Source organism: Pleurodeles waltl, chromosome 7 (genome assembly GCF_031143425.1).
Source record: "Pleurodeles waltl isolate 20211129_DDA chromosome 7, aPleWal1.hap1.20221129, whole genome shotgun sequence".
NCBI classification, from domain to species: Eukaryota; Metazoa; Chordata; class Amphibia; order Caudata; family Salamandridae; genus Pleurodeles; species Pleurodeles waltl.
The window spans coordinates 715,798,833-715,823,242 of record NC_090446.1 but is presented as its reverse complement, the minus strand read 5'-3'; the positions used below and the strand labels follow the sequence as shown (position 1 = coordinate 715,823,242).

At 43.0% G+C, this 24,410-nt stretch overlaps 1 protein-coding gene across 3 annotated transcripts in view; it reads right to left on the bottom strand.

Moving 5' to 3' along the window:
* The window catches only part of FNIP1 (folliculin interacting protein 1), a 275,317-nt gene that overhangs the window by 10,785 nt on the left and 240,122 nt on the right, over positions 1-24,410 (bottom strand). For all 3 annotated transcript variants that reach the window (XM_069199195.1, XM_069199194.1, XM_069199196.1), the window contains 2 exons: positions 12,374-12,571; positions 3,307-3,422 (listed from right to left, as the gene is read on the bottom strand). In XM_069199195.1, the coding sequence (XP_069055296.1) occupies positions 3,307-3,422; positions 12,374-12,571 (314 nt within the window). The remainder of the gene's footprint in view (positions 1-3,306; positions 3,423-12,373; positions 12,572-24,410) is intronic.

The window sequence follows — 24,410 nt, the reverse complement described above, 5'->3', positions numbered from 1 at the left end:
CTTCTGAGGACAGCAGCCCCTGCAAGCTGACGAAACGCAGTAGTGGCTATGTCCATCGCACAATATATTATCTTCGCCGATGTGCGTTCTCCCCCGTGTAATGTCTTTCTGGCCTTCGATCGAATGTCCTCCGGCAACTGATCAAGATATGGGGCGTTGTCAGCCCATAATTGCCTACCATATCTGGATAACACTGCCAGGGAGTTAGCTGCTCTTATAGTGCGACTAGACATTGAGGAAAATCTTTTACCAATATTGTCTAATCGTCTACCCTCTTTGTCAGGAGGTGCGGAAATTGGTGCAGAGGGATTTTTGGATCTTCCCTGGGCTGCTTACGTTACTACCGAATCTGGGTGAGGATGACCAGTCAAGCATGCTGGGGCATCTTCAGGTGCTTTGTACGTTTTATCCAGGCATGGAAGCACTGCTGTGACTGTAGCTGGGTTTTGCATAACCTTTTAACCCTCCTCCTATATGTAACTGACTAGTGGCATGGAGCGTACCGACTTCTGAAATGGTTCCTTAAAGTCATATAGAAAGCAATCAGTTTGTTTGGATGGCATTGGAAGTGCAAAACGCTTAGCAGCCCTTTCCATAAGATTGTGGAATCCTCCGATGTCCTTCGGAGGTGAGTCTACTTTTGAAGGTGGAGGAGAAGGAGGAGCTGGAATAATATACTCATCCCACTCCGAATGGTTGTCTAGGAGCTCACCTTCCTCTTGTTCGCCTTCCGATATGCCAGTCTCATGTACTAGGGTCATATCCGATGTGGCCACATTCATCAGCGGTAGAGTGGTTGGTCTCTGAAGCAGGGTGGCTACCCAAGAAACTTGCAATGAAGGAGGACTAGTTTGCACCTGTTCTGTAGCAGGAAAGCACCCATTTAGTCGGCTAACATTGGTCTCAGATATTAAATAGCTTGGCATATACAAATCCTCTTGATATGCTTGATCACCTGCGTAGTACTGTGAGTCATAAGCTTCACCGTACTCCTCATTGTCGTCCTGGTACTTCACGTTCAACTTTGAGGGGCTGGGTGCTGTTCCAACTGGACCCTCATCATCTGATTCGTCACCCTCCAAGAGATGTACTGGAATTAGAGGAGTTATCTTACTAGGAGAAGTATGCTCTGGAGTAATTATTATTGTTTCCTGACTTCTGCACAATTGTTCCCTCATCAATGGTGTCGTCGATGAGCTCGTCGACGGAGTTTTAAACACCCTTGTCGACTGCATGACAGGAGCAGTTGTGGATATTGTCCGTGTTGAAATCTTAACCGTCAATGATTTTGTGGTGGAAGCTACCGTCGATGAAGACGGCAATGAGGAGACAGCGGTTACCATCATAGACGATGTCGACGGTGGATGACTCGACGTTGTTGTCGGAGGGACCGTCGCCGGTATTAATCCAGAAACAGTCACTGACAGTGTAATAGACATCACTGCTGCTGTCGTCAATGAGGATGTTGTGGACGGTGGGGTTTTGGCAAGTGGTCTGTCAACTCTGTCAACTGTAGGAGCAGAGTAAGATCTTTTAAACGGTTCAGCTGAGCTAGGAGGAGGCACAGATGACAATTTGTTTTAGACCTTTCTGAACTGCTGACATGTCCTCTTTCCACTTTTCTGGAGAATTCGTGAGGCGATGAAGGAGGATGCAGCCTTTGTAAGACCCTGAGGTGGTCTTTTTGTAGGCGTTTCTTAGCTGCTCTGAGGAAGACCTTGAGTAAGGAGAACTAGGTCTTTTAGGTGATTTTCTGGACGATGAGGAAGAATCATCACTGTCGGAATCAAAGTCTGGGTTGTCTCTAGATTTAAGTTTTTGTAGCCATATTAATAATCTGCCCTCTCTATCATTCAGGGTTTTAGAAGAGAAGATGCGACATACCTTGCAGTCTTTGGCAGAGTGGTCTAGGTAAAGACAGTATATGCAGTTCTGATGAGGGTCTTCAGAGTGTAATCTCTCTCTCCCACAGGTCTTGCAGGATCTGAACAAGCCCTTCTTTTCCTTGTCAGACATGGTGTAGGCCAGTAAAAATTTGTTTTTAAGAGTATAACCTTAAAGTTATTCCGAAAGATTAGAAGAGCAGAGCTCTGAGGAGACTCCTTAGCACGACGTGCAGTAGAAATTCTGAGGAACTGGAGCTTCGCTCAGTAAAGCTCTAGAATGTGGTGTCGCCTGATTGGTGGACCCTTAAGTTTGGTCCTTTTTCTTAAAATGAATCTGATAGAGTGGTAAACTGAGAGGCCTAAGGGCCTTTAGGTTTAAGCCTATGTTAATACTACTTAATTAAAGGTACCACGGTCTCCCATCTCGACAACTGGGAATGATTCAAGCATGTTCCAATACTGGAGAAACAATTGTTTACCCACTTCCCATCCTCTTACAGAACAATCTCACAAACCAGCAGTGTTGCACTTGAGGTAGGTAGCATAGACCCCCGGTTAAGCAAATCTTTTTCTAGCTACTTGTTGACAGGACACCCTCACTTTGGGAACAGAAGAAAGATGAATACATATTTTTTCAGGAGAAATCAGCAAGGATTACTTCACTGGGACAGACTTTGTTTCACAGCCTTTGCTTTGAGGATGACACTCTAATCTTAGAAAAACATTGCCAACCTTAACCGAACATGTCTTAGATATATCAACTTTTACATTAAGGCTGAACGGAGTCAACTCTGCATGTTTTCTCTCTTTTGAACAAACGTCTTAGGATGGGGTTGCTGCATTTGGACATTTGTAATTTTCCGTAGAGCAGAAGGCTTTATCCGTCATGAGTCCTTACCCATGATATTGCACAATACCTCTATGTAAAGAGTCGTGGATGCCAGTCATTGTTTCATAACATAACCATTCCACATCAGAATCAGACCTACTGGGTATTATTCTTCACCCACAGATTGAGTAACAGGAGGGCTTTCAACTTCAGAGTTCCGTGGCAGCAAAGAATCCCGTTGACAATGACACTTTACATTTTCAGATTACTGAGACCCGTGACCAAGTGCCCATTTACATAACTGCTAGGGAAGTAGAATTGTACGCATAAATGTGCTGCAGCCGTTTTGCCAATTGTCCACTCAAAAAGCCACTGTAGTAACATCAGCTGTGTCCATAAAAGTCTCACCCCCTCCAACACACACAGTCTTAATCTCTTTACTGTTCTCTTTCGCTCTCATCAAATGAACAGTTACCAAAGATGTTCTCGGTAATCAAACAAGTACAGTGATATACCCAGAGCATTTGTTGCTGATACACGTTTATATGGAGCCGTCGAGGAGTTGCCAAAATATTAAAAAGGAAGACATACCCCAGCACCTTGCTCAATTCTTCCACACGGACTCGTGTCTGTCCCTTTAGGTATTCTGAGAGCATCCTACTTTTGAAATATAACTCCTGCAATCGATCTTCAAGGTGCATGATGCACTAAAGGGAAACAAAAAAAGCGCATTGAAATTACTCAGTATTGCACCAGTGTACATAGCTTGTTATGAATCCCAAAAACAGATCTGTAAGGGAAGAAAAAGTAGTGAATTTGCCCTCGTCTAGCTTCAATGTACGATTAGTTCTCAACTACTGAAAATGTACATCCACACAGTCTATACACCACTGACGTGCATTGTACATGGACTGTAAAGGTAAATCAAATTGAAAACTCATTTTGTTATGTTCACCCCCCACCTCCTACCTCACTTCAGTGATACAAAAACTCACTTCAGGCTTTAAATCTTTACTTTCTGCTCACTTATTCTAAAATACAACAGTTTACTTTCTCAATATGTTGTATTGTATTGCATTGTGTACTTTATGAACCATAAAACGTAATTCATCTTAGCAGAAATAAAGGTACATTTTAGAAAAAAGGTGGGCACATCAAATAAATATGCACTCAATTGTATACTGATCCCAACAATTAACACTCAGCCTGCTGCATCAAGCTATGTTCTGCAAGTCAAGCAACAGAGACTTCCCCTCTGTCAGTGATAACCCACACATACCAGAATTGGAGTCCACATTTCACACACAAATATGTTATACATATATACACATGCGCTGATTTATTGCTCATCATGACTAAGACCAAACTGTGATCTCACATGAGGCAGAGATTAACAGACAGCGGGGAACAAGTGCATCAATCACAAAAGGCAAGCTTTCACAATAGCTACCCGATGATGAAGCATGACATCCTCTCGGATGTGTGAGGGCTCTTGCTCCTGAACTTTAATGTTCCCCTAGTGATTATATTTTTCCATTTGGAACAGTGTACACCTTTTTTGTATGTTAAGCTTTCACAATAACCTAGCGAGTTGATGGCTCACTCCAGACAGGCATCGGTGGTTTGAACTGTAGGTCACAGATAGCAACACCTGCAAGCATGAGTTGGCCTTTCATTGATACATCGTGCTGCAGTAAGTCTTGTAATAATACTATGCATATTAAGTGGGCTAAGACAGTGAGACCAGTTTAAGTACAGGACATGTTCTCTGCCAGATGATGATTTGAAAACAAAAATCCTGAGGTCAGGCTGGGACGGATCCTCTGAAGTACTTTGTGAGTCAGTGGAAGTAGACAGATTGCATACTTGAATCACCTTCCCAAGAAAGAATGGGAGGAAAGGTTTACATCTGTGAAATGAATACTGCTTTCAATTCTATCATAATAATATCTAATTACCTCTGAGTATTGTCCCAGAAAGGATGTGGCAGCTGTTACCGCACAAAATTTAATTGAGGTTAAATGAGTTAGCATTTAAGAAGATAAGATGGTGATCTGAATAATAAGTGTATAAAGAGAGAAAACTAAAAGAGTAGTACCCTCTTTGGATGATCTATAATTTGTTTCTGACGAAAGGCGAGTAGAATTTGTAAGACCTTCATCATCTTTCAGGCATGAGGGGAAAATTCAGACTAAAAGTCATGTGGATACTCTCCAACCAACGTCATCTTTCTCCACACTTCAAAATAGCCACATATCGTTTTTATACACCTACAATTACTTCTGTGACGGGGAAATAGTTAACAGTATCTGGAGTATATAACAAAACCTCAAAGAGCAACAGGCTCTTAAAAAAGTACAGCATGGATCTTCGGTTACTGACTCATGGAAAATCTTAACTCATATGCCAATCAGGAGATGAACGTTAGAAAAGTCGGTTCTCAAAGTAAACCTAAAGATGGTCCCTTGTGGGCACAATCAAGCCACCATGGTGCAATGTCTTGAGTTGGCATATTTAGGGCTTTATTGAGACTGAAAGGGGTGGTTTTGCTCAGAAACTGATGACCTCTCAACGTGTGAGAAGCATCTGATTTCTAACCGTTATATGGACGTCGGAAAGGGTGGCATAAATCTACTGAACTCTTACACACTCTCTCACCTCTTATTTTTTCTCTGAAAGTCAGAAATACAGCTAGCATTTCTAAGTGGTTTATGTGAAGTTGTCTGTGTTTGTTGTCCCACTGTCTCTGAATGTTGTGATTGTTGAGGTGTGCTCCCCATCCAATCATTGAGGCATCTGTTGTAAGTGTGGCTTGGGGCACAGGGTCTTGAAATGGACGCCCTTTTTTTACATTTGTGGAATTCCACCACTGAAGTGAGATGTGTGTTTAGCGGTCTATCAACACTAGATCTTGAAGCTGACCATCTGCCTGTGACCATTGTTTCACAAGGCACTGTTGTAAGGGCCGCATGTTTAGTCTTGCATTGGGGACAATGGTGATGCATGATGCCATCATGCCATCATGCCCAACAGTTTCATGACAAACTTGACTGTGTACTGCTGGTTTGGCTGAATTTGTGGTAGTATATTGTGGAATGATTGTACGATTTGTGGACTTGGGCTTGCAAGTGCTGTTTGGGTATTTAATGTGGCTCCTAAATACTGTTGAACTTGCGCTGGTTGGAAGTGAGATTTTTGGTAGTTTATTGAGAACCTAGTGTGTGTAGGGTCTGTATTACATAACGTGTATGGTGTTGACACTGTGTCTGACTGTTGGATTTTATTAGCCAGTCGTCGAGATATGGAAAGACAAGGATGTGTTGCCTTCTTATGTAGGCTGAGACTACGGCAAGGCATTTTGTAAATACTCTGGGAGCTGTTGTTATCCCGAAAGGTAACACCTTGAACTGGTAATGTTTTCCTTGTATTACGAACCTGAGATATTTTCTGTGCGCTGGATGCATGGGTATGTGAAAATACGCATCTTTGAGATCCAGTGTTGCCATAAAATCTTGTTGTAACAGTGGGACTACATCTTGTAGTGTTACCATGTGAAAGTGTTCTGATAGGATGTAAAGATTGAGAGTTCAGAGATCTAGTATTGGTCTCAATGTTCCGTCTTTTTTGGGAATGAGGAAATACGGGGAGTAAACCCCTGTTCCTATTTGATGATGTGGCACAAGCTCTATGGCTTGTTTGAGTAATAATGATTGCACCTCTGTTTGCAACATTGAAACGTGTTGGGAGGAGAGTTTGTGTGGTTTTGGAGGTATATCTGGAGGAATTTGTGTGAATTCTATGCAGTAGCCATGTTGGATAATGGATAAGACCCAATTGTCTGTTGTGATGGGTAACCAGTGTGTGTGGAACTTTTGCAGTCTTCCTCCCACAGGGGAAGTGTGGTGAGTAAAGATGTGGAGCAAGTCACTGCTTTGTGTGTGTGGTTTGCTTTGAGGGCTGATATTTTCCCCTACTTCTGGGGAATTGGCCTCTGTAGGTTCCTCGAAACTCCCCCCTTTGGTACTGTGGCTGGTAAGGTTGTTTCGATTGTGAGGTAGATGCCTCAGATGTTTGGGCTCTAAAACTTCCCCTGTGTATTGGGGCTTCCGGAATGAGCCTCTATACTGTGTTGAATAAAGAGCCCCCATGGCTTTAGCAGTGTCAGAGTCCTTTTTCATGTTTTCAATGGCTGTATCAACCTGTGTGCCAAACAGCTATTTTTCATTAAATGGCATGTTAAGGACAGCTTGCTGGATTTCGGTTTAAAGCCTGATGACCGAAGCCATGCGTGTCTTCTAATGGTGACCGCAGTATTGATTTTTCTTGCTGCTGTGTCTGCGGAGTCTAGCACTGACCTAATTTGATTATTTGTAATAGCCTGCCCTTCCTCGACTATTTGCTGGGCTCTTTTCTGTTGATCCTTGGGGAGATGCTGGATGATATCTTTCATCTCGTCCCAGTGGGCCCTATCGTACCTAGCCAGTAGTGCTTGGGAGTTGGCTATTCTCCATTGATTAACTGCTTGTGATGCTACTGTTTAACCAGCAGCATCGAATTCCCTGCTTTCTTTATATGGTGGCGGTGCATCACCAGACGACTGGTAGGTAGCCCTTTTTCTTGCTGCACTGACCACTACGGAACCTGGAGGTATCTGTTGGGTAATGAAAGCTGGATCAGAAGGAGGCGTCTTATATTTCTTTTCTACCCTAGGAGTGATTGCTCTTGCCTTAACTGGTTCCTGAAAAATCTGATGTGCATGTTTTAGCATGCCAGGAAGCATGGGTAAAGACTGGTACGTGGTGTGAGTTGAGGACAATGTATTAAATAGAAAATCATCCTCAAGAGGTTCTGTGTGCATCGCTACGTATGACCCTGCCCTAGCTAGAACCTGAGTGTATGTGGTGCTATCCTCTGGGGGTGATGGTTTTGACAGATAGCAGTCTGGACTGTTGTCAGAAATGGGATCATCGTAAAGGTCCCATGTGTCGACATTATCTTGGTGTGAATCTGCAGAGTGTACTGGAGACTGTGCCGTGGGGGTAGTGGGTGGAGAGACAGTTATGTGAGGAGAATGAGGAGGAGACTGGTGAGGTGAGAACTGAGGAGGTTGAGATTTTTGTCTGGGTTTTGGCACTTTAGTCGGTGGCTGATCAGTGTCCAAATGTCCTTGAAAGGCCAGCTTCCTCTTTGTTTTTAGAGGAGGTGCAGTGAGGATCTTGCCAGTGTCTTTATGAATTTGAATTCTGGCCTGCCTTTCATCAAATTCCTCCATTTGCGTTAAGTTCCTCAGCAAATCTATGGCTTTCTTTATGTTGTTTGGAAAGTCCTTGCTTCTCTACATATATGGGTCTTTTTGGCTCCAAAGCCGGTTTCCTCGGGATCGAAAGGACTGGAGTAGACGTTGGCCTCGGCTCCAAGAGGGATTTTGGAGGCTTCGACTCGATGGGTTGGTGTTTGACTATTTCGGAGCCTGTGCTTCGGCTCGAGTCCGAAGGCTTCGGTGGCGTGGCCTTTCTCGGTGCTGAAGTTGTTGCTTGGTCACCGGAAGTCTTTTTACGGGTGGAGCCATGGCCTTCTGGCAGTGGCGTCCCCGAGGCCTTGTGCTTGGGCGGGACGGGGCAGGCGTACTCACGTGCTGTCCTGCTGTGATTGGTCTGTCATTGTCAGACTCTTGCTCGGAGTCGGACCCCCGAACGGAGACTGCGGTGTGCATAATCTCCTCCTCTTCCACGTCGAGACGTTCGGTGCTTCTCGACGCCATTTCCAACCTTCGCGCTGTTCGGTCTCAGAGTCTTCTTCGAGCGGAAGGATCTGCGGGCCTCGCAAGTATCCTTTCGGTGGTCTGGAGATAGACACAGGTTACAGACAAGATGTTGGTCCGTATAAGAGAACTTGGCGTGGCACAGAAGGCAGAAACGAAACGGGGTCCAGTCCATAAGGCTTCGACAAGGCTTTGGTCGGGCCGACCAGGCCCGAGTTGGGCCTTGGTGCTCCGAAGGGCAAATAAAGAGCTGGATCCGCCGGTACCGAAGTGTTGATGATAGATGGTACGCGATCAAAACAATACTGATGAATTTAGAGAGTTTGTAGTACTTTTCCGACTCAAACTACCGGAGTGAAAAGAAACACATCCGAACCCGATGGCGGAAAGAAAACAATCTAAGATGGAGTCGATGCACATGTGCAATGGAGCCGAAAAGGAGGAGTCACTCGATCCCGTGACTCGAAAACACTTCTTCGAAGAAAAAACAACTTGTAACACTCCGAGCCCAACAATAGATGGCAGGACCTATGCATAGCATGTGTATCTGCAGCTACACATGCCATCAAACATATATATATATATATATATATATATATATATATTCACTTTTAAAAAAACAAAGGTTAGAGGAACTTTATAGTCAGGATCACATTTTAAATGTACAAAACCACAGAAATTCACCAGGTAGTTACCTCAAGGAACAATAACTCGTGCCCCGCTCTGCACATTTTTTTTTGTCAAAAAATTTACTGCAAATATTATATTGAAATTATCTATGTTATGAAAGATGGCATGAGTGCTGTCATTTGTGGGGTAATTACCAGTGCATGGCGAGGGCGCAAGTTATAGGTACCTTAGGGCACGAGTTATAGTTACTTGAGGTAACTCCAACTATAACTGGTGAATTTCTATGGTTTCGTATGTTTAAAATGGGAGTCTATCTATAACATCCCTGTAACTTTTGGGGTTTTAAGTCAATGTCTGTTTAAAAAAAATTATATTTCCCAACTATAACGTCTCTGCAACCTTTGTTTTTTTTCAGTGAATTTCTATGCTTCTTTGACGTATAGTAATCTTAATTACTATACGTTAATCCAACCATTGCACCATGCACAGCTTTCACCCGTGTGCAGAGGAGTTTGCCCGCAAAACCTGGCCTGCAGCCAGACCCTATGGCCAACACCCCCTAACCACCCAAACCCATGCTGTGTACAGCCCTTTGGCTGTGTGTGGCGGGAGTAGGCTTCAGCTTCTCTGGGTGTGACAACAGGTGTGAGAGGGTGTACCTGGGGGTAAAAGTGGCTGTCAGATTGTCTGTGTGGGGATGAGTGTTGGTACATCAGTGTTAAGTGGGTGCGTCAGTGTGTGCGCAGGTCTGTGAGTGGGTCAGTGGGTCTGAGTGGGTGCGTGAGTGTCGGAGTGGGTCTGTGAGTGGGTGCATAAGTGTGAGTGGGAGAAATTGAAAAAGAGACAAAGTGAGAGGGAAAGAGTTTTGGCAGGGTTTACTATTTCATATACTTAGAATGAGATATTTGTATTGGATTTGAAAAAAAGTATCTTTATTATTTTAGAGAAACTATAATGTATTAAAAAAAAAAAAGGAAACCAGTCCAGCTGGACTCAAACCCCGAAAGCTCAGTATGAAGGTCTGTGACCCCCCCATATTACGTGAACACCTCGGGGAGGTGGTGATCCCCAGGGCAGTGGCAGGGGGCGCGCGCCCTCCGCATATTACAACAAACCCATAGGGTGGTGGCAGTCCTCAGGGCAGTGGGGGTGCCACAGGATCCCCCCACCCCCCAGATATTACTACAAGAACACCCTGAGGACTGCCCCCCACGCATATTACAACAAAGCCCTGGGGAGGTGGCGGTCTCCAGGGGAAGGGGGTGGAGTACATGCGCCCCCCCCCGCATGCAACGAATAAGCCTCGGGGGGCAGGAGCTTCAGCCGAGTCCAAGATGGCTGACAACACTTCAAAGGCTTCTGTTGTTGAAGTGTTATCAGCCAATCAGATCTCAAAAGTGATTGGGAGGTATTGTGCCTTTGCGCCCCTAGATATACAAATTTGGATTTTCTTTAATTTCTCTAAAACCACTGAATGGAATTACACTAAAACAAATAAACACTCTTTCTGTACCAGAACCTACCTTCCTGACAAATTTGGTGTAATTCTGTCCAGTAGATTTTTGCGCTATCGCTGTTCAAAATCCCTATAGAAAAATGAATGGGGAAAACGTGTTTTGGGACCCCTCCCTTTCTCTTGTCTCCTCCTGGACAGATCACCCCGCACCTTTCCAGGCAGCAGCTGACGTGACTGGCAAATTTTTTGGGAACGTTTTGTGTAGATTAGTCATGCGGCGCTATAGATATAGGCAAGTAAAAAACGCTTTTTATATAGAAGCTAGGACTTAACTATAACTACCTAGGGGCGACTGCCACTAGGTTATATATAAGGCTCCCGGTTTACTGTTTAAACAGATTTTTGCATATAGAGACGGAAAAATATTTTTCCTTTGTCTATTTATAAATAGAAACAGAAAAATGCCAATAAATATGTATAACTTTACTGCTGTTTGTGAGGAGAAGACGAGCCTTTCCCAGTGCAGGGAGGGAGACATCTTATCCGATTTCAGCTGAGCCAATAACAAAGGTCAAGTTAAGGGACCATCAGGCCTCCTTTTGTTTAAGTGTCCTGGCTGGGAGCTATAAGGGAGGGGGCGGGGGAGACGCACACCTAAAAGCAATGAGGGAAAACAAATGCACACAGCTTATTACTTCACAGATACTTGAGAAGCATGCTTTTGACTTTCTTCAGTCCCTGGAGCCAAGAGATATGGATGCACGGTAGGAATGTTAGATGTGTTGATCTGTCCCAGTCTTTACACAAATAGCAATTTAAATTCCACTATAGTGCTATTCATCCCAATTTAGAGTGTCAGGGCGCTTACATCACACGTTATTTGACAATAAATCATATGTCTGCTAATCAATGTGTAGGGAATGTTACGGAAGACAGTGAGGGTCCTTCATAGCTCACTATGTTATATTAGAAGGATTGTAATGTATTAACTTCAAGTAACAAAAGAATCTCTCTGCTAAAAGCAATAACCCATTAACCCATCTACATAAATCTATCCAAACTTGAAACAACCAAGCGCGCATTGCCTATTCAAATAAAATTGAAACAATACTAGCTGCAGCGTTTTTTTTTATTGCAACAAAATAAAACGTGGATAAATATGGGTAAAATGACCAAAAACTAAATATGGATAGCTACAGACTGAAATGTTAAAAAAACATAAATACCATAAAACCGGGAGCCCTAATATATACAGATGAAGGAGACTATCAGACAATCCATCTGCATTGTGAGTAAAGGTATGCATTGGAAAGCTTTGCTAAGGTCAACATAATGTAATGTTCAAGGGATAATGCCTTGCATTGTAAAGTCTGATATTCTGATAAAACATAGGTTAGGTGGCTGAAACTTTGAATTAGAATGTCTAAGACAGCTGAATTAAAAGAATACCAAATATATATTTTCAGAATAGGTTTTCAACAATATAGTAAGCCAAAACGGACTTGTTGTAACAGTAGCAAGCTATATTTTGAATGGATGAAATGGATTTTGACAATGATTTCATCTTCAAAATACTATGAAAGACTAGCTGCAGCTCACAACATCACATGCAAAATCCACAGTTACACTTAACCCAAAAAATATATTTAAGTGGGTACGCCAACTGGGCGATAATGAAAGAGGGACTGCTAAACATTAAAGTCGTTTTTTTATTTTAAAAAAAACAAAAAAACTGAAAAGTAAAAATAATGCTCTATTTTTTCTTACTCTAATAGGTTTTAATTCCAAACAAAAAATGCGTGCATACTTACAAAATTTGGTGACAACTGGTGCTTATATAGCTGAAGCGTAGAATGAAGTAAATTGGATACCAGGCTTGATACCAGCACTTCTTTACCTAATTTATTCTCAGCTGCCCTTCGTTGACTACTGGCCACTTGGACTGTCCATTTATCCAGGTCTGCGAGAATGCAGACAGCTTCAGCAATGGGCTCATCCAAAACTGGGTGCTACAAGAAAGCAGTTGTGTTTAAGAATTTGATATTCATAGTAGTATTGCTCACATTTTAGGTTTGCATATAAAAGTCAGTCAATGATCAATATTTTCATATTTATTGAGTGCCTGACCATGAAATTGAGTTCTCTAATATAAAAGGACACATTCGAATGGGAAAATTACATTTAGGTGAATCTGTTGCTCTTAATTCTTGCTGTTCCTTTTTGACAACTGGTTGGGACATGCCTAGGTGTGTCAGTCAGAAAAGGAAGCGTCTCTTAATAAATCCAACAACTACGTTTTACCTAAAGCCTCCTTTGCTTGAGTGACCGTCAGCATTTTGGAGCATCTCCTCAAGACATGTCTCAGTCTCACTTAACCCAGTTCCTTCATGTTTTTCCAACACGCAAGGTTCAAGTGAAGCATATGCTTCGCTTCAAGGGCAACACTCCACCTTGAGTTTCTAACGTCAAAGAAAGCAGCTCCTGTCAGGGGCTCTACAGGGAGTGCAGAATTATTAGGCAAGTTGTATTTTTGAGGATTAATTTTATTATTGAACAACAACCATGTTCTCAATGAACCCAAAAAACTCATTAATATCAAAGCTGAATATTTTTGGAAGTAGTTTTTAGTTTGTTTTTAGTTTTAGCTATGTTAGGGGGATATCTGTGTGTGCAGGTGACTATTACTGTGCATAATTATTAGGCAACTTAACAAAAAAAAAATATACCCATTTCAATTATTTATTATTACCAGTGAAACCAATATAACATCTCAACATTCACAAATATACATTTCTGACATTCAAAAACAAAACAAAAACAAATCAGTGACCAATATAGCCACCTTTCTTTGCAAGGACACTCAAAAGCCTGCCATCCATGGATTCTGTCAGTGTTTTGATCTGTTCACCATCAACATTGCGTGCAGCAGCAACCACAGCCTCCCAGACACTGTTCAGAGAGGTGTACTGTTTTCCCTCCTTGTAAATCTCACATTTGATGATGGACCACAGGTTCTCAATGGGGTTCAGATCAGGTGAACAAGGAGGCCATGTCATTAGATTTCCTTCTTTTATACCCTTTCTTGCCAGCCACGCTGTGGAGTACTTGGACGCGTGTGATGGAGCATTGTCCTGCATGAAAATCATGTTTTTCTTGAAGGATGCAGACTTCTTCCTGTACCACTGCTTGAAGAAGGTGTCTTCCAGGAACTGGCAGTAGGACTGGGAGTTGAGCTTGACTCCATCCTCAACCCGAAAAGGCCCCACAAGCTCATCTTTGATGATACCAGCCCAAACCAGTACTCCACCTCCACCTTGCTGGCGTCTGAGTCGGACTGGAGCTCTCTGCCCTTTACCAATCCAGCCACGGGCCCATCCATCTGGCCCATCAAGACTCACTCTCATTTCATCAGTCCATAAAACCTTAGAAAAATCAGTCTTGAGATATTTCTTGGCCCAGTCTTGACGTTTTAGCTTGTGTGTCTTGTTCAGTGGTGGTCGTCTTTCAGCCTTTCTTACCTTGGCCATGTCTCTGAGTATTGCACACCTTGTGCTTTTGGGCACTCCAGTGATGTTGCAGCTCTGAAATATGGCCAAACTGGTGGCAAGTGGCATCGTGGCAGCTGCACGCTTGACTTTTCTCAGTTCATGGGCAGTTATTTTGCGCCTTGATTTTTCCACACGCTTCTTGCGACCCTGTTGACTATTTTGAATGAAACGCTTGATTGTTCGATGATCACGCTTCAGATGCTTTGCAACTTTAAGAGTGCTGCATCCCTCTGCAAGATATCTCACTATTTTGGACTTTTCTGAGCCTGTCAAGTCCTTCTTTTGACCCATTTTGCCAAAGGAAAGGAAGTTGCCTAATAATTATGCACACCTGATTTAGGGTGTTGATGTCATTAGACCACACCCCTTCTCATTACAGAGATGCACATCACCTAATATGCTTAATTGGTAGTAGGCTTTCGAGCCTATACAGCTTGGAGTAAGACAACATGCATAAAGAGGATGATGTGGTCAAAATACTCATTTGCCTAATAATTCTGCACTCCCTGTAGCTATGACTAAATCAAAAATTCCTTGCCAGTGAGTACTTGAGCTGTTGATCATAGAACAGGCAAAACTGACACTTGGGTTTAGGGCGCTGAAAGCTTCCCTCGATAGCTAGCCAATCAGGAATCAGTTTTGTCTTTAAAAAGCCTTTGTCCAGTCACAGGCCAAACTAGTGTTTGGTCTAATGAAGCAAGGCTTAACAATGGAAGTCAAATTCTTTGAAAAATGCTTCTGTATGAAATTCTCAAATGACATGCAGTAAACTTGGAGTTAAAGTGATCATGCAGGAAATATTCCACAAGCAGAAACTGGTTCACGTAATAAACATTCAATACGGACCTAATGTTTCAGTATTCTGGTGCATAAGGAAGTATATAAACTGTGGTTTGAGACCATTGGACTTACTGCTGTTTGTAACAAAATCCATGCTGCTGTGCTGTATGTTTGAGGGCGACTAGAGGTACAAAACTAATCACAAAAACCTAGCTCCTAGAGCTGCTTAGGGTCGAATAGTATGCTGGATCTTTATTTATTTCATGCTGATTTAAAGCTACTTCTTTTGCCAACACAGAATCTCATATACGGCACATGGTGGCAACATTTCTTCAAACGTGTCCAACCATTCCAATATATGCAGAAGTAACAATTGTAGATGTCCTAGAAAATGTAATGTCGTCATATAGGAATGGAATTCGAGATTGTATTGTCTTTGGTGCACTAAAGTGTCTCTTGACATATATATCCTTAAACTGAAGGTAGAGTAAAAAATACGTTTTACATTTTATTAAAAATAATCTTATGTAACAGAACAGAGTGTGTGTTCTGAAAAGTAAGCCTTTACGCAGTTCACTCACATTCCTTCCTGGTCCATTTCATTAACCAGTTACTGGAATTGAATTTAATCTAATGATGGAGAGAGAACGAGGTGATGTAAAACTGTATGCTGTTCCTGGATCAATGAACTGCTGAAAATGAGAGGCCAGCCACCTAACTGCTGAACTAAGGAAATGATTACTAGATTACACAATGCAAAATGTTATAACACTTGTTTGGGGACAACATGGCTGCAGTCCAGGTGCGATAACATTCTGGTAAATGCCTCTGCATTCTTTGACCACGTGGTGCCCCACGTCTGGCCGACAAGGATCCCCCTTTTCTCTGTATACCAAAGGTCTTGTCTCTCAGTAGTCTTTAGTGTTTCTCAGTGTAAAAAACCTACGGTGGATTCTATTTTCGGAGGAAATTCTTCGGAGCTCCTCCATCATGTTTCCACACCCAGCAGCGGAAAAGAGAATTTCAAGATGACAATCATGCATGGGAATTTCCAGTGTGTATGCCTGACATCATGCAAGGGGTGGACTTACCACCAGATGGTGGTCGATGATGCCCAAAGGGAATAAAAAGTGGAAGACAGACAAGACATGATTCCAGACCCAACCATTAGATGGAGGAATAGATGCACAGCACGTGAATGCTGAGAGGGATTCATGCTGCAAAAATTTTAATAATTTCAGAATATTCTAAATACTATTAATTATGTACGAAAAATTCCAGGAGAAAACGAGTGAAGGAGTTCTGATTACACTGCAGGAATATGGCTTCTCTCGGAAAGCAGAAAACTGAAATAAGTGGAACACTCGGTCTCAAAACTAGGAAAGGTGGAACAAGAGCAAATATCCGCCAATACCAGTAGAAAAGGATGGAACGCTTGACACCAGGAGCTTCAGAAAAATAGCAATTGAGGCTGTGCAAATTCATGGGTGCAAGTTAGTACTTCTGAAGAATTTAGGAATTCATTGAGGACTTTAAAGAAGACATGGGTAAAGTGGAATGTGCAACACAAAATAACTTTCAGGTACATCAGGGATGAGATTTGCAACACACCCCCTTTAAAGCCACCTGGTATAAAAAGGTTTATTTTGAGTGTTAATGCAAGTACACATACGTTTGGAACAGTTTGGCATAACTTAAGACAGAAAAAAATCTTTTAAAACCAAGTGAGCAACTATAAACTGTAAATGGCAGACTGCTCGGTTAGATTGTCAACTGAAGAGATGCCTAGAGTGTCAGAAGTCAATCAGTGTTTGACTCTAGCAGTTTGGATGAATGAAACGGAAAAGGTCAGACAATAGATGAGGAAGGGGGTGACCAAATACCCAGCTCAAGGTGATAACTTTTGAGATAGTATTTTAAGGTTGTAGATGTTTTTTGGCGACAATGCGGGAATGATGGTATAGAGGTCATTTTGAGACAAGCAAGATACAGGCCAGAAAATGAAGTGCACACTGTGGCTACTTGTGGCTCAAAGACTAACAAGAATTCAGGAAAATATACTTGGGACTTACATAAGGTAGATGAACAGTGCTGTGAAAAAGTTCAAACAAAAATTGAGGTACTAATAACTTGTAAGAGCACTGCTGAGTACGGAAATGCTTTCACAGGTATCGTTTGTGGCGGCTGTACTTGAACTAACGCAACAAATAAGTACAAAACTGAAATATCAGACTGTGGTGGTTGATGCTCACTGCAGCGGTTACATAGCTGTGTCTCACATGCATGCGAAGAGTTTTCTTGAAGGTGTACTTAGATAATGACGGTACTTTGGTGTGTTTTTGATAGATAATGTGGTGCCATTTACCCACAGATAAACCGTTACTACTTTAAAGGTTTTGGTTGAAACCACACAGAGTTACTTTGCCTCGTCTTAGGGAGTTGGCAGACAGGATCAACAACACGCTAAGGGTAACATACAATTAGTGTTGCAGAGAAGGCTCAGTACCAAGAGAGGTCACTAGTGGATGGCGCATGTGGTATACAGGGAAGTTTACCACATGGAAAGGGTGCACTTGTGAGTGGTGAAGGCAAGGCTGATGCAAATAAGTTCAGAAATAACTTTAAGCCAAAATATGTTGGTACTAGCAAACGGACTCGAATTATTCATTCATTTATAGAAAGATGACTGTAAGAAACATTGACAGAAGCAAAACGTGAAGCGATTTAATTGCACGTGTGAATTTCTGAGGAGTAGGACACGATTCCTCCAAAAGTAAGAGGGTGTCATGGGGCAGGAGGGTGGGTGTATGGATGGTGGGGGAATTTTCTTACAACAAATGAGGAGACCTTGACAAGGTCTGAAGAGCAAAAATATTAACTGTGTGGCGAAAGAGCAAGAAAACCTAAAGCATGTTTGCTCGTTGAGTTACACACAAGAGATGCCGAGAGTATCCTATTGGTTTCTTTTTTAATTTATATGTGAAAGGGAAGAGATGTGTTGTATACTATGGGTTAGTTGGGTGTGTTATGAAGGTCGTTATGAGATGAGTGCGATATAGATTGAAAATGTCACTTACCCAGTGTACATCTGTTCGTGGCATTAGTCGCTGCAGATTCACATGTTTGGCACAGTCCGCTGCCTGGTGTTGGGCTCGGAGTATTACAAGTTGTTTTTCTTCGAAGAAGTCTTTTTGGTCACGGGACCGAAGGACTCCTCCCTCCTCGGCTCCATTGCGCATGGGCGTCGACTCCATCTTAGATTGTTTTCCCCGCAGAGGGTGAGGATGGAGTTGTTTGGTATAAATAGTGCCCATGCAATGGAGTGAATATGTATGTACGTTAAGAGTTTCTAATAATTATTTACAAATGTTCAGATGTTTAAGATTTATGATCTACTTCTAAACGGCTACAGGCTTCCCGGGGAGGTGGGAGGGTACATGTGAATCTGCAGCGACTAATGCCACGAACAGATGTACACTGGGTAAGTGACGTTTTCAGTTCGATGGCATATGTTGCTGCAGATACACATGTTTGGCATAGACTATAAAGCAGTTACCTCCCCTAAAAGCGGTGGTTTAGCCTGTAGGAGTTGAAGTAGTTTGGAATAATGTTCTTAGTACAGCTTGGCCCACTGTAGCTTGTTGTGCATTTAGTACGTCTACACAGTAGTGTTTAGTAAACGTATGAGGCGTAGACCAGGTTGCAGCCTTACATATTTCGCTCATAGGAATGTTTCCTAGAAAGGCCATTGTAGCACCTTTCTTTCTGGTTGAGTGTGCCTTTGGTGTAATAGGCAATTCTCTTTTGGCTTTAAGATAGCATGTTTGAATGCATCTGACTATCCATCTAGCAATGCCTTGTTTAGAGATTGGATTTCCTATGTGTGGTTTTTGAAAAGCTATGAACAGTTGTTTTGTTTTCCTGATTAGCTTTGTTCTGTCAATGTAATACATTAATGCTCTTTTGATGTCTAATGTATGTAGTGCCCTTTCAGCCACAGAATTTGGTTGTGGGAAGAACACTGGCAATTCTACTGTTTGATTTAAATGGAATGGTGAGATTACTTTTGGCAGAAATTTTGGATTTGTTCTGAGAACTATTTTATTGTTGTGTATTTGAATAAATGGTTCTTGTATGGTAAATGCCTGTATTTCACTTACTCTTCTGAGGGATGTGATTGCAATGAGAAATGCGACCTTCCAGGTTAGATATTGCATTTCACAGGAATGCATGGGTTCGAAAGGTGGACCCATGAGTCTTGTTAAGACGATGTTAAGATTCCATGAAGGAACTGGTGGTGTTCTTGGTGGTATAATTCTTTTTAGCCCTTCCATGAATGCTTTAATAACTGGTATTCTAAATAGAGACGATGAATGAGTAGTTTGTAGGTAAGCAGATATTGCTGCGAGGTGTATTTTTATAGATGAAAAAGCGAGATTTGCTTTTTGCAAATGTAGTAAGTATCCTACTATGTCTTTAGTAGAGGCATGTAATGGTTGTATTTGATTGGCATGGCAGTAGTAAACAAATCTTTTCCACTTAGATGCATAGCAGTGTCTAGTGGAAGGTTTTCTAGCTTGTTTTATGACCTCCATGCATTCTTGTGTGAGGTCTAAGTGTCCGAATTCTAGGATTTCAGGAGCCAAATTGCCAGATTCAATGATGCTGGGTTTGGATGCCTGATCTGTTGTTTGTGTTGTGTTAACAGATCTGGCCTGTTGGGTAGTTTGACATGCGGTACTAGTGAAAGGTCTAGTAGAGTTGTATACCAAGGTTGTCTTGCCCATGTGGGTGCTATTAGTATGAGTTTGAGTTGGTTTTGACTCAACTTGTTTACTAGATATGGAAGGAGAGGGAGAGGGGGAAAAGCGTACGCAAATATCCCTGACCAACTCATCCATAGAGCATTGCCTTGTGATTCGCGGTGTGGGTACCTGGATGGCATTTTGAGTTTTCTTTTGTTGCGAACAAATCTATCTGGGGTGTTCCCCAAATTTGAAAGTACTTGTTCAGAACTTGGGGGTGAATTTCCCATTCGTGGACTTGGTGGTGGTCTCGCGAAAGGTTGTCTGCTAGTTGGTTTTGTATTCCTGGGATAAATTGTGCTATTAGGCGAATGTTGTTGTGAATCGCCCACTGCCAAATTTTTTGTGTTAGGAGGCACAATTGTGTTGAGTGTGTTCCTCCTTGTTTGTTTAAATAATACATTGTTGTCATGTTGTCTGTTTTGACAAGAATGTATTTGTGTGTTATTATGGGTTGGAAGGCTTTTAACGCTAGAAATACTGCTAACAGTTCTAGGTAATTGATATGAAATTTTGTTTCGTGTATATCCCATTGTCCTTGAATGCTGTGGTGATTGAGGTGTGCTCCCCACCCTGTCATGGAAGCATCTGTTGTTATAACGTATTGAGGCACTGGGTCTTGAAATGTCCGCCCTTTGTTTAAATTTTTGCTGTTCCACCATAGAAGCGAGAGGTATGTTTGGCGGTCTACCAACACCAGATTTTGAAGTTGACCATTGTGATGCTAGACACTGTTGTAAGGGTCGCATGTGTAGTCTTGCGTTTGGGACAATGGCTATGCATGATGACATCATGCCTAGAAGTTTTAGCACATGTTTTGCTTGTATCTTTTGGTTTGGAAACATAGCACTTATTACCTTGTGGAATGCCTGCACTCTTTGTGGACTTGGAGTGGCAATTCCTTTTGATGTGTTGATGGTTGCTCCTAGATATTGTTGTGTTTGACACGGTTCTAGGTGTGATTTTGTATAGTTGATGGAAAACCCCAGTTTGTGAAGGGTTTGTATGACAAATGTGGTGTCGTTTGCGCATTTTTTTACTGTGTTGGTCTTGATTAGCCAATCGTCTAGGTAAGGGAACACATGTATCTGTTGTCTCCTGATGTGTGCTGCTACTACTGCTAGACATTTTGTGAACACTCTTGGTGCAGTTGTTATTCCGAATGGCAACACCTTGAATTGGTAATGTATTCCTTTGAATACGAACCGTAGGTACTTTCTGTGAGAAGGGTGTATTGGTATATGAAAGTACGCATCCTTTAGGTCTAATGTGGTCATGTAATCTTGCTGTTTGAGCAGTGGAATGATGTCTTGTAGTGTGACCATGTGAAAATGGTCCGATATGATGTAGGTATTTAGTGTCCTGAGATCTAATATTGGTCTTAATGATTTGTCTTTTTTGGGAATTAGAAAGTACAGGGAGTAAACTCCTGTGTTTTTTTGTTGTACTGGTACTAACTCTATTGCATCCTTTTGCAGTAGTGCTTGAACTTCTAGTCCTAAAAGTTCTAAATGTTGTGGTGACATTTTGCGTGTTTTGGGGGGGATGTTTGGTGGGAAGTTGTGGAATTCTATGCAATAGCCATGTTGGATTATTGCTAATACCCAATTGTCTGTTGTAATCTGTTGCCAAGATTGGTAGAATTGGCTTAGTCTTCCCCCCACTGGTGTTGAGTGAAGGGGTTGCGTGACTTGAAAGTCACTGTTTAGGTGGAGGTGTTTTTGGAGTCTGGAATCTTCCCCTACTCCTTGGGAATTGACCCCCCCGATATCCCCTGAAACCTCCCCTTTGGAAGGAACCCTGATATGGTGTGGTTCTTGTTTGTTGGCTGGTGGTGTCTGTGGGTTGGCCACGAAACCCCCCTCTAAATGGAGTTTTTCTGAAAGAGCCTCTGCTCTGCGGGGAGTAGAGTGCGCCCATGGCCTTGGCCGTGTCTGTGTCCTTTTTAAGTTTTTCAATGGCTGTATCCACTTCAGAGCCAAAAAGTTGTTTCTCGTTGAAGGGCATATTAAGGACAGCCTGCTGGATTTCAGGTTTGAAGCCTGAAGTGCGTAGCCAAGCGTGTCTCCTTATGGTGACAGCAGTGTTGACTGTTCTTGCTGCAGTATCGGCTGCGTCTAGTGAAGAGCGGATTTGATTGTTTGAGATCGTTTGTCCCTCTTCCACTATTTGCTGCGCCATTTTTTGGTATTCCTGGGGAAGATGGTCTACGAGAAGTTGCATCTCGTCCCAGTGTGCGCGGTCATATCTGGCCAGCAGCGCTTGTGAATTTGCGATGCGCCACTGGTTGGCTGCCTGTGATGCTACTCTTTTCCCTGCCGCATCAAATTTTCGGCTTTCTTTGTCCGGAGGTGGGGCGTCGCCAGATGTATGTGAATTTGCTCTCTTGCGAGCTGCCCCTACTACCACGGAGTCAGGTGGTAACTGCGAAGTAATAAACACTGGGTCTGTGGGTGGTGGTTTGTATTTCTTATCCACCCTTGGGGTGATGGCTCTTGATTTTACGGGCTCTTCAAAAATTTGTTTTGCGTGCCGTAACATCCCTGGTAGCATTGGGAGACATTGATATTGGCTGTGTGTAGCCGAGAGGGTGTTAAATAAAAAATCATCCTCTATAGGATCGGAATGCAGTTGGACATTGTGGAATTCTGCTGCCCTAGCCACCAGTTGCGAGTATGAGGTACTGTCCTCTGGCGGTGACGGCTTTGTGGGGTATGACTCGGGATCATTGTCCGGCACTGGGGTGTCATACAGGTCCCAAGCGTCTTGATCCTGATCGTCATGACTTATGGTAGTTTGCGCTGGTGAGTGCATTTGTGGCGGTGTTTGTGCCGGCGATGCCTGTGGTGGAGAGGGCGGAGGCGTGACTTTTTTAACCACTTTGGCTTGTGGTTGTGCGTCATCCTTTGGAAGTCCGATCCTTCTTTTCCTCATGATTGGGGGAAGGGTTGATATCTTCCCTGTGTCGTGCTGGATGTACAGTCTCTTTTGTGTGTAGTCCGATTCTACACTTTGGAGCTCTTGTCCAAATCTGTGCATTTGGCCACTTATTCCTTGTTCCTCTGAGTAGGATGAAGGTGTGGTATTTTTCGGCGCCGAGAGAGAATCTTTTTTCGGTTTCGGCACCGACAGAATTTTTGTTCCTTTCGGCATGGATTCTCGGTGCCGATGTTTTTCGGTGCCGGTATCTTGTTTTTGTCTCTCGGAGCCGCTTTCTCGGCTCCGAGGTTGCTCCATGGCGGTCCCTCGACCGGAGTCGGGTGTCTTCGCTATGGGCGTGCCCTTTTTCGGCGCCTTCGACGGGTCGCCTGTTTTATGGGTCGAGCCATGGCCTGTTGGCAGTGGCGTCCCCTGGGCTTTCGGTTTGTCGATGGATTTACTTTTCGACGTCTTACTCACAGTTTGTTGCTGCTGTTCGACGTCGGAGTCTCCGGATTCTGATTCCGGAACCGAGAATGTTTCCTCTTCCTCGTCGAAACGTTGTTTTGTCGACGTGGACGCCATTTGTTGACGCCTGGCTCTTCGGTCCCGGAGTGTTTTTCTGGACCGGAAGGCTCGACAGGCTTCACAGGTATCCTCCTTGTGCTCGGGGGACAAGCACAAGTTACAGACCAAGTGCTGATCTGTATAAGGATACTTACTGTGACATTTTGGGCAGAAACGAAACGGGGTCCGTTCCATCGGCTTCGATGTCGCACGCGGTCGGGCCGACCAGGCCCCGATGGGGGATCGAAACTACCCCAAAGTCTTCCGATGATCGGTGTCGATGTACCTAACTATCCTGATACCGAACGGAACAATACCGACGCTTTCTTCCGAGATTCTGACTAACTTTCCGAACCGAAACACGGAGCGAAAAGGAATACGTCCGAACCCGACAGCGGAAAAAAACAATCTAAGATGGAGTCGACGCCCATGCGCAATGGAGCCGAGGAGGGAGGAGTCCTTCGGTCCCGTGACCAAAAAGACTTCTTCGAAGAAAAACAACTTGTAATACTCCGAGCCCAACACCAGGCAGCGGACTGTGCCAAACATGTGTATCTGCAGCAACATATGCCATCGAACATATATATATATGTATATATATATCAAATTTATGAAAATGGAACGCAGAATAGCAGGCTGAGGAATTACCAATTTGAAATAAATGTATTGCACCCAAGTTGTCTCCGTTGTGCACCTCAACAATGATGGTACCAACTTGATTAGCAAAGTGGTATTTATAAATCTTCAAATGTGAAAGGAAACCCCATTGTTGCGAGGATAAGGCAAGTGTTTTTTTTAAATGCAGCCCTTCTCAACACCGCCTCCAGAGGCATGTTGCCAAACTATGGACAAACTTTATTAAACAAGCATTTGCAATGCAATGGGTCTCATATTTGCTCGAGTTAGAGCTATCAGCGTTGTAAAATCCTAACCGGACCTTTGTCAAATAAATTAAAAATGAAAAGTAAAACAGTTTCACATGAGTGAGCCAACGGCCGCCATGAACGAGAAGGAGAGACATAAAAGGAAACAGAAGTTCGCTCGCAGTCAAACATACAGGCAAAAGTGCAATTATCCATGTAACCGGGGCAATGTCATGCAAAGCGCTCGACTACTGCCCAGCGAGATCGTGCTGCGCAGAAAATAAAAATAAAAAGTGGTTCAGGAGCCATGTGGAAAACACTGAGCCTCGTATGTTTACAGTAGTTTACCGGTGCTCTCGGGAGGAC